The following is an 11,184-nucleotide window of genomic DNA, read 5'->3' on the forward strand; positions in this document are numbered from 1 at the left end:
TAAATGGCTAATCACTCGGTCACTCCCAAATCCAAAAGAAGCCCTAAAATCTCTCTAATCCCTCTCCCTCCCCCTCCCTCTCGCTTTCGCTCTCACTCAAGCTCCGAAAGCTTGCGAATAATTGTACTGGATTGTAAGGGTTGTGCGGGCATTGGATCTGGACTTGAATCTTTTTTGCTTGAGAGGCTTTCTGTTGAATGGTAAGAAATCAAAGTTGGGGTTCACTATTTACCCATCCTCGCAAGTTTCGACTGCTGTGGTTGAGCCATACAACTCTGTTCTCTTGACCCACTCTTTGTTGGAGCACACTGATGTTGCCGTGCTTCTTGACAATGAGGCGATCTATGATATTTGCCGCAAGTCACTTGACATTGAGAGGCCAACATATACTAATCTGAACAGACTCATCTCTCAGGTGATCTCTTCTTTGACTACATCTCTGCTATTTCTTCTTTGCTGACACTATTTAATGATTTGGAGCATGTTGTATTGATGAAATTTTTTTACCTTATAAGTTCCAATCCCGTCCCACTATTAGAGAATTTTGTGAGAAACCAACTTCTAAATTGGTTGTGATTTCTGCTCTTTAGTGTCTCAGTTGAATTTTATCTATGCTGTGGTAATTAGTTTTGTAAATTTTGAGGCTCTAGGACTATATTAGTGATGCTTTACACCCAAAAATGAATAATTTTATCTTTATTAACAAGTTGTCCTAAGCCGACCAACCCAACCCGACCCGACCGATACTTGATTGGGTTGGGTTGGGTTGGGTTTCAAACTTTACACGGGTTGGGTTGGGTTAAATTTCGACCAAACCGATCATGTTGGGTTGGGTTAGGGTTGGGGCGAAAACTGACCCAACCCAACCCACGCCCACCCCTACATATGGCAAATGCATGTTTGGTGGTCATGGACAGTCGAATCACTGTTTTTAGCAGAAACGAAATAATTATCGTTTTATTTTAACTAAAACAATAAATATGTAGTTTTAGTTATGATTTAAACTAAAACGATATCAACTCGTTAAACTTGTGCTAAAACGATAATGATATTAATATGCATCAAAATCACAAGTAAAGTAAAGACATTCATATCGTTTTAGTACAAATTTGATGAGTTGGAAATCATTTCAATACAAATCACAATTACAATGATATAGATATTGTTTCTTTTCATATAAAATGATAATGGTATTGTTCTGGCAAAAAACAACGATTCGACCGTCCACAGGCACCCGTCGTGCCTTCAATATAAATGGGACGATCAAAAGAGGTCATCAAGTGGATTGATGCTACTCGAATGGCTTAGAAAGAGCGAACGAAGATACTTTCTACTGGAATAGTTCGAAGGTTGTATGCAATCATGGGAACACAAATGTTCCCATAGTTTCTTTCCAATGAGATCGAATCCACTTGATTGCCTATTTTGATCATCTTATATATGTCGATGTATGTCTGGTGGTTGTGGACAGTCGAATCGTTGTTTTAGCAGAAATCATATAATTGTCGTTTTACTTTAATTGAAACGATATATATGTAGTTTTTGTTATGATTTAAACTAAAACGATATTAGCGTTGTCAACTTGTACTGAAACGATAATGATATCATTATGCATCAAAATCACAAGTAAAGTAATGACATTCATATCATTTTAGTACAAATTTGACGAGTTAAAAATTGTTTCAATACAAATCGCAATTACAACGATATAGATATCGTTTCTTTTCATATAAAACAATAATGATATTGTTCTGGCTAAAAACAATAATTCGACCGTCCACAGGCACCCTCATGCCTTCAACATCAGTGGGGCGATCAAAAGAGGTCATCAAGTGGGTTGATACCACTCGAATGGATTAGAAAGAGCGAACGAAAATACTTTCTGCCGAAATAGTTTGAAGGTGGTATACAATCATGGGAACACAAATGTTCCCATAGTTTCTTTCGAATGAGATCAAACCCACTTGATTGCCTATTTTGATCATCTTACATATTTCAGATGCATGTCTGGTGATCGTGGACAATCGAATCGTTGTTTTTAGCAGAAACGATAAAATTATCGTTTTACTTTAATTGAAATGATATATATGTAATTTTAGTTCCGATTTAAACTAAAACGATATCAACGTCATCGAACTTGTACTGAAACGATAATAATATCATTATGTATCAAAATCACAAGTAAAGTAATGATATTCATATCGTTTTAGTACAAATTTGACGAATTTGAAATCGTTTCAATTCAAATTACAATTACAACGATATAGATATCGTTTCTTTTCATATAAAATGATAATGGTATCGTTTTAGCCAAAAACAATTATTCGATCATTCACGATCACCCGTCATGCCTTCAACATACGTAGAACGATCAAAAGAGGTCATCAAGTGGGTTGATACCGCTCGAATAGCTTAGAAAGAGCCAATGAAGATACTTTCTGTCGGAATCAAAGGTCTTATATAATCATGAGAACACAAATGTTCTCATAGTTTCTTTCGAGTGAGATCGAACCCACTTGATTATCTATTTCGATCATTTTACACATGTCTGGTGGTTTACTACCAACCCAATCAAGAAAAAGCACAGTTCCTATGGCATTTCTTTCAAGTTTGTTGAAATCTGCAATAGCAGCATCAGCATCAACATCTTGTAGATCTGATTTGGAGAGGCGGATTGGCCTGCAACTGGACCAAGCTATTATTGAAGACATTCTTATTCCTACAAATCTGGACGGAAACAATCACTGCCCGTTGTATGACACAGATTCAGTCCTGAGGATTTTCTCTATTTTCTTGAATCTTGATGAGGATGATGAAGAGGATAATCATCCAAGGGATGAAAGCGAGATGGTTTATGACTTTGACAGCCTTGGATCCCCAGAGCAAAGCTCGATAATTAAGGTGTCGAAACTCTTGGACAATTATCTTGCGGAAGTAGCATTGGATTCAAACTTGACTCCATCAAAGTTCATAGCACTAGTAGAATTACTTCCAGACCATGCTCGTATGGTCTATGATGGACTATATCGAGCCGTAGATATCTTTCTCAAGGTGAGATAAATAACTCTTTCAATCTCAAACAATAAATAGCTATAAGCAGGTTCAAGCTTTTCAAATTATTGGATAGGCTGCCTAGGGACGTTGCCCATGCTAGCCTTAATAAAATAAATTATGTCTTTTGGCTATGTGCATTTTGCAATTTTCATAGAGCTTTCTATCTACAAATGGAAGAAAAGCGTCCAACATGAGCCCGAAATAGGCGACAGGTTATAATTTTTTTTGAAAGATATGGATGATATGGATGCTTTTTGGTAATTACCTAATTACAAACACCTTGCCTTGATTTTCAAAATTTTAGAAACCTTCCATGAAGTTTGCTTTTGATAACATAATCTTCTTGTAAGCAAAAGGTAAATATACATGTCTCACTTTACCTTCTGTACCATTTTGAAATTATTATTTTATTATATTTTTTTCGTTCTTATTATTGATCAAGATGTACCTCTTTCATGTTTTTGATTTAGAAATGAGAAAGGTAATTGAAATAACAAAGAAACAACCTTTCAACTTCCTTATGGAGCAAGGCTCCATCTTGTGTGAGAATTAGTAGAGGTGGGCAAAACTTGACAGATCCCGCCAAAACCAACCAAATCGAACTGAACCGATTTGGGTCGATTTTTTTCATTTTTTTAGGTGATGACTCAGGTTATAGGTTGTTTAGGCGGGTGGGTTGAATTGAGTTGGTGATGGAAAAGCTACCTACAGATGCTTTATACCCAATCATTCTAGATAACACTTGCATCTTTTGTCTCACCCCTCCCAAAGAATATTTTTTTATAGACACACAAGGGCCGCAAGAGCGGTATCAAATCGAGGCAAACACTGAATACTAGATACAACCTCGATAGTGAAGTAATACTGTGATGGAATGGTGAAAAGAGCCCCATTGGGAATTAACCCATCAAAATCGATACAACCTGCCCAATTGACTCGGTTAGTCAAAAAGAAAAAAAATTAAAATTAGAAAAAAAGGAACGAAAATCACACAACAGGAGCGCTAAACTTAAACCCAATCTCTCATTCTCTTTTGCTCTTCCCCAAAATCGTCAATGCTGACCTTCATCTTTCAGTTGCCGACGTTGGTCATCAATTGTCCATTGATAGTCAGTACTAATTGTCCTCCAATGTCCGACTAAATCCCGTTTGAAGTTGTTGTTAATAGTTATAGCCAATAAGTTTCTTTTTTAATTCCCACAAAGTTTTCTTTATTTGCTCCATTTTTCAAGATTTCGTTGTTAGATTGCATTAAATTCCTTATAGATGGTTTTTGCTATTTTAATTTCATTATATTCAAGTAATTCACAGAATCTTGAATGTTGGATAGTTTAATTTTCCTTAGATTACTCCCAGATTTTATTGTCTTATAATGTTTGAATAATTTGAAGATACAATTGTTTGCTTGAGAATGTTTTATCTTATTATTTTAGGGTGAAATGGAGTAATCTTTAAGGAATTATCTGTCTCTTTTGCTGCTACATTTTTCCAGCTAGTTCAATTTGACATTTATTTCATTTGTTATACAAGCTCTCCCTTCTAGTTTTTGCATTTTTTGCAACTAGTATCAATTGCATCACTTTGAAGTGAATATTCTTTCAAAGAATTGCTCATATATTTGTATCTCGAAGTTGATTTGATTACTCTGTCAAAGGAAAATTACTTGAAATGGATTGTGTTTTTTTTTCTCGTTCAATTGGTTTTGTGTGGTACTTGTGACTTGGATATTTACAGTTTTGAATGGGTATTTGGATGATTATTTTGAAGCAATTTTCTTTATGGTTTTTATTGTCCAATAGATCTTTTTGGTCTAAAATCTAAACTGACCAACCCAACTCGATTGAAACTTAATTGGGTTGGGTTGATTTTAGCTCAAATCGACCATGTTATGTTGGGTTTGAGTTGGCTAAAAGACCGACTCAACCCAACCTATGCCCACTCCTAAGAATTAGTGATTCTAAGTAGGGATGTCAATGAGCCGAGCCTAACCTTGAGGCTAGCTCAACTCGAATAAAAATGTTTCAAATTTTGTTGACCCAAGTCAAGATGAGCTTTTGCTCAGCCAAAAATCCAGGCTTGATCCAAGCTTTCGAATCGGGCCTTATCAAGTCAAGCCAAGTATTTTTTTAATAAAACACAGGGAGCTACTTGTAAAAGGCGGTAACATGTTGCCTATTTGCAGACAGTAACATGTTGTCTGTAACAAGAGTTTTTGCCTTTTGCAGGTAGCTAAATAGCTTATTTTTTTCCTCTTTTTAAGGGTTGGCTCATTGTGGGTCAAAAATGGCCCATAACACAAGCCAACATGTGTCTTGGCTGCTCGAGCCGGCAAGCTGAATTGACATAAATTTTGTAATATACAAATAGATAATACTAGAGAGAAATTCTCAAAAAGGTCCCTTATGCCTAGAGATGTAAATTTGACTTGCCAGCTCAAGCAGCCAGTGGCTCGGCCATGGAAAAGCTCCAGCCGGCATGACCTATGTCTGTTAAGGCAGCTATTGCGACTGCTTTAATAGGCTTTATGTCAATCATTAAATTTGAATATTTGAATTTCAAACTTAGTTAAAACGATTATATTTTTTTGCTATTTATATATGTTAAATTTTTGAGTTTCATATCAGTTTTTTAATCAGTTTAAGTTTTAATTTACAGTATTTTAGTTTCAACATCAATCTACAATTTCTTTATTCTAATATTAAGTTTCTTTGACTCTAATATTCAGTTATTTTTTTTTTTTGGTTATAATAACCATTTAATATAGATGGATTATTTGTTTCAAGAAAAATTGTACGCGAAATATTTTATTCATGTATAATTTTAACTCCACCTAAATTGATTATAGTCCGTCCCAAACCCCAAAAAAGGAGGAGTGTTGTAATTTTATTTAATTTATAATTCAAATAAATTGTACAAAATTTAATTTTTTTTAAAAAAAGTTAGAAATGTTGTGAAGTTTAAATAAAATTGAGTCAACTCGGCTCGGTAAGGCCCGAGCCGAAAGCTCAGGTCGAGCCTAGATTTTTGGGCGAGCAAAAGCTTGGCTCAGCCAGGGCCAAAAGAAGCTCGCACCATTTTACTCTAGTTGAGCCTCGAGTTTCGGTTCTCGAGTCTACTCGACTCGTTGACATCCCTACTCATACCCAGTATACCTTCGGGTATTTATTGGTGACTTTTCAACCATGCAACTGCTAAGTGAATTTTAACTTAACTTGGCTCGGCTCGGTAAGGCTCGAGCCTAGATTTTTTGGGCAAGCAAAATTTCATCTTGGCTTAGGCTCGAAAAAAGCTCATATTATTTTACTCAAGCTGAGCCCTAGCCTCGAGTTTCGGCTCGCGAGTCGACTCAACTCAACTTGTTGACATCCCTACTCATACTCGGTATATCTTTTGGTATTTATAGGTGACTTTTCGATCATGCAACAGCTAAGCGATTTTTTCGCCCATTTGTATGGCGATTACCTTCCATTTATATGTATAGTGGTTACCTCTCATCCACGTATATAGCAGTACTTGTATATATAGCGGTTATTTCTCATCCACATATATAACGATTACTTCTACTCATCAGGCGGTTAACGAAATTTGAGGTAGTCATTATGCAGTTTCTCATCTATGAGAAGAATTTTCGAACAATTGAGGAATAGAGTGGTAGATCGAGCTTCCTAGTGATCGACCATCTAGTGGTCGGTTGATCGTAGTGGTAGTCAATAAACTATTGTGGTAGTCGATCAATTGAATTGGTAGTCGGTAGGTCATTATGGTAGCCATTCAACCATCTGGTAGTTAGGTGATTGATTGAAGTCAATAGGTCAACACGGTAGTCAGTTTATCATCGTGGTAGTCAGTCAAACATCCGATAGTCAACCAACCATCATTGTAGTCAATTGACTGACGTGGTGTCGGTAGGTCATTCGATAGTCAATCGATCATTGTGATAGTTAGTCGATCGACATGGTCTACGTAGGTCATCATGGTAGTCGATCGACCATCGCAATAGTTGGTCGATCGCCATGGTATCGGTAGCTCATCGCGGTAGTCAATCCACCATCTTGGTAGTTAGTCAACCGACATGGTATCGGTAGGTCATTACGGTAGTCAGTCAACTAACGTAGTGTGAGTAGATCATCACGATAGTTAGCCGACCGCCGAAGAAACCTATCGACCGATGAGTGTCAGTGAGTCATCGAGATAATCGATCGACCATTGTGGTAGTCAGTCGACTATTTAGATAGTCGATCGATCAGTGTTAATCGGGCAATTATAGTGGTAGTCGAGCAATTGGTTTCGTTTGATTGGCAATCGTAGTCTACTATTTATATCACATAGTGCCAGTAATGAAACACAGAACAAATAAGCATGGAAACATTGTCAACAAGTTGATCGATGTTCTCCGAGTTGATTGCTTTTGTTTGATTGGCCATCAATTTTCTAAACTACGAATTCTTGACATGTCCCATAATGAGTTCGTTGGTGTTATCTGAGTTGAATTTTTAGATAATTTCAAAACCATAATGAATGTGAGTGATAATGAAACTGGTCTTCATATTCTTTCGTCCGTTTTGATGAAGGTGTAAGAGTATGAGTTGTGGAGTATCCGAAGAGCCTATACAAACATCGATCTATCAAACAACATATTTCAAGAAGATAGTCCAATTTCTCTAGGAAAGATCACGGGCCTTCACACTCTGAACTTAGCTTATAATAGTTTCATAGGTCATATCGCATCAATTGAAAATTTGACTTCACTTGAATCATTGGACCTCTACTCAAATTAATTGGTAGGAGAGATTCTTTGGCAATAGACAAAGTTGACTTTTTGTTATTCCTTAACATTTCATACAATCATTTTGTTGGTCCCTCACCTTAGTAAGGGCAGCTTCTTACATTTTATAACAGTTCATATATTGTCAACCTAGAATTATGTGGATTGCTATTGACAAAGATGTGTGGAAATGATGAACCAAAACTGAAGCTTTCAGTGTTACGACATAGAAAGATGATGACTTCAATATCTTAGATGAATTTACCTAGCAAGCTATTGTTATGGGGTATAGGTGTGGAATGTTATTTGAACTTCCAATAGGTGACAACATTGACAACAGTTCAAAGTAGTTGTCGGTGGGTTACTGTTTGATTTAGGTTCTCCTGTTTTTATTTTAGAGAGGATTGAGTGGTTATCGTCGATGATTGTGTTCGACCCGTCGAGATGCAAGTGGTGATGGAATAGGGTTCGGAGAGACAACTTCAAACCAAACTTTCCATGATGATTTTATTTTTTTTACTTGCACTAAACAACTATTGAGTTTTCCCTTTTTCCCATCTATTGAGTCTACTGTTGATGTTTGTAGGTTGGAGATGTGATTTTTGTGCTAAAAGAACTGTGCAAAGACATGGTTGATGTCTCGAATATGGGTTATATGGAGCATGCGATGGCGGAAAGGGGAAATTAGGCATCAAAAAAGGTAAGTTTCAATGATTATTTAGAATATTTTGACTTTCTTCTCTTGGTTTTGAAACTAGGAAGCCAAGCTTGATAGTGATGGCTTTCCTATTGAAGAGGGCAAATCTTTAAAAGTTGTGAATCCAAGTCCATACATGATCTATTTGCAGGCTTCTTTGTCTTTAACAATCACCATTAGTCGTTTGTTTTATGAACACTTTTGAAGTCAAATATCTTCATGCATTCTTACTTTATGCTAGGGTAGAGGGTGTATTTTGCTTATTTCAAGCCCAGAAGAGCTTATATATATCAAGAAAGTAAAATTGCTTCTACATTTACACTCCAGATATTAGCAATGCTTTCAATATCTTGAAGCTCTATTTTGTAATTATTGATATTTTCATGACAAATGCTGACATAAATTTTCTATGCCATTCTTATTAATAGAAAAAGATCATCAATCTATCCTTAGTTGGAACCATTAGAAGAGGGAAGACACTAGCTTAGGATGAAATTATCGAAATGATGTTACTAAAGGATGAAAAGCAATGTCCAAAATACATCATGCAGGTTGATTTGGGTTGAAACAATGTTTGAAAGGTTTCTTTTCACTTCGACTCCAAACAATATTACAAGAAAAAAAATATTAAATGCTAAATTTTGACATCTTGTCATGTATTCGTGTTTTGTTCCCTGACATAATTTCTATGGCATGTAGTTGCTTCCAGACTTCCTTTTATATATATGTCCCATGCTTTGTTACTATTGTGTATGGGTGATTATCTATCGAAATTTTGAGTCACTATCATATGGGATTGTACTTTGCTCATTAGCCCTCTTCAAAGTCATTTCTATGAAGTTAATCACAATCTTTTTCGTAATAGGCTATCAAATATACTCAATAAACTCGATACCTCTCAATGTGAGAGATTTTCTTATTAGATCAAATCAAAATCACAACTAAATATGCTAGCTATCAATTACAATATTAATGATAACCTATTAAATATAATAACTTTCCTTGTATTCGAGCTTTTTTTATATTCCACTAACATCTCTCTAAATTGATACCTGTAAAAGCATCAATTTGCAATATGAACTGGCGATGGTGACAATACTCATCCCACGAAGAATGGACCCAAACCACAGTGATCATTTATGAAAATAGTGACGACAAAAGACCCAAGAACAACAAAAAAACAAATACTTAGAAACATCCAAGAACTACTCTAAAACCACTTTAAAAGCACTCTAAAGCCACTCTAATGAGCTCACACCCCCAAGAAGAATTTTCAAAAGAAATTCGTATAGTATGCTGACCTATGATGCACCGACATGGACACGTGTATCAGATACGTCAACATACGATTTTTCCAAAAAAGTACTGACTCGACCGTTGATTAAATTCTTTAAATTTTTTTATTTTATATAGTAAAAATTTAATTTTATACTTGTTATTAATTTTTCTTCTTGAAATCTTTTAAATACGAGTACCTATTTGTTATTTACAAATCACTTTGAGGTAAAAATATATAATATTTTCAATTAAAAAGAAAAATGTTTAGGTTAGAGTATTTGAGGAACGTCAATATCAATATGTGTTAGACACGAACAAGCTATCCTAGTTGAATTGTTCATGCTATAGAAATACCGACCATACATAATAAGCTCTATCAGTCAGAATAACTCAATTGAACACATAATTTGTGTTCCAACAAAAGTTCTAACGACTAATGCATCAATTAAGAAATCCAGCAATATATTTTCCTTATGCAATTAGAAGAAATCCCACCAAATAGCCTACAAAAAAAATAATAATAACAAAAATAAAAAAATACTTAGGATTTTTTAGAATTTTAAATCAAGAGCTCAACAGATACAACCTATAACCTAAGCACAACATTTAGCTTACAATCCCTTGAAAATAGCCAATTAATCCAAAATAACCAAATCCACTCCCTATAATAGCCCACTTATATACTAGCCCAATACTAAAAGCCAAGCCCATAATATCCCAATAATCAAAACCCCCCACAATAGCCTATTTTTTATCTGCTTTAGCCCATTTATCTAAGCCCACTGTCCTTATACATCTACAGAATAAACATTACCGAATTTACGCCAACCCCTAACCTTAAATAGTAAACCCGTCATCTTTTCCAAATCGGAACCTTAGCAACTCCGACTGCTGCTCCGTTGATTACTCCACACGCTACCAGTGAAATCTCAACTTTCCACCACCACAAACCACTGCTAATTGAAGGAAAACACCATCAAATTCACCATCACATAATAGCCGCTAACCACCACCACATCAATTGTGCCACCTTGCTAGCCCTATTCATCTGCCAGCTGCACCAACAGAAATGTACACACAAGCAATTGCTATTTGCCGCCTTCTCTTTAACCCTAAAAAACTATTGAAAATTGCCTTCATCACAATCCAACCCTAAACCTTGACACTATGCTGTCAAGACCTTCCAAGACATCTCCTAACTCCAATAAGCTAAAACAACTTGCATCTCCATTAGCAGCCACCACCAGTCGATGCCTACAATCCTTTCATACTAACCATTTGTTTACCTTTTAACGCAATCCAATTCATTAACGGAGCATAAAATAATGCAAACGGAATAAAGAAGTAAAATGTTCACACATCTAGTTGCGAATCGATCCACATATCTAGT

General features: G+C 35.7%; 1 protein-coding gene across 1 annotated transcript; it reads left to right on the forward strand.

Moving 5' to 3' along the window:
• The first annotated feature begins 2,529 nt into the window (after positions 1-2,529).
• LOC111379474 (BTB/POZ domain-containing protein At1g03010-like) lies at positions 2,530-8,512 on the forward strand. Its single transcript, XM_023002843.1, has 2 exons — positions 2,530-3,051; positions 8,406-8,512. Exons 1-2 carry the CDS (start codon positions 2,545-2,547, stop codon positions 8,505-8,507), a joined length of 609 nt encoding a protein of 202 aa, XP_022858611.1. The 5' UTR covers positions 2,530-2,544; the 3' UTR covers positions 8,508-8,512.
• Positions 8,513-11,184: the final 2,672 nt, after the last annotated feature.

Source organism: Olea europaea, unplaced genomic scaffold (genome assembly GCF_002742605.1).
Source record: "Olea europaea var. sylvestris unplaced genomic scaffold, O_europaea_v1 scaffold1994, whole genome shotgun sequence".
NCBI classification, from domain to species: domain Eukaryota; kingdom Viridiplantae; phylum Streptophyta; class Magnoliopsida; order Lamiales; family Oleaceae; genus Olea; species Olea europaea.

Coding starts and splice junctions, on each gene's coding strand:
- LOC111379474 (XM_023002843.1), top strand. CDS start 2,545: ATGTCTGGTGGTTTACTACCAACCCAATCAAGAAAAAGCACAGTTCCT. Junction 3,052..8,405: donor CCGTAGATATCTTTCTCAAG/GTGAGATAAATA, acceptor TGATGTTTGTAG/GTTGGAGATGTGATTTTTGT.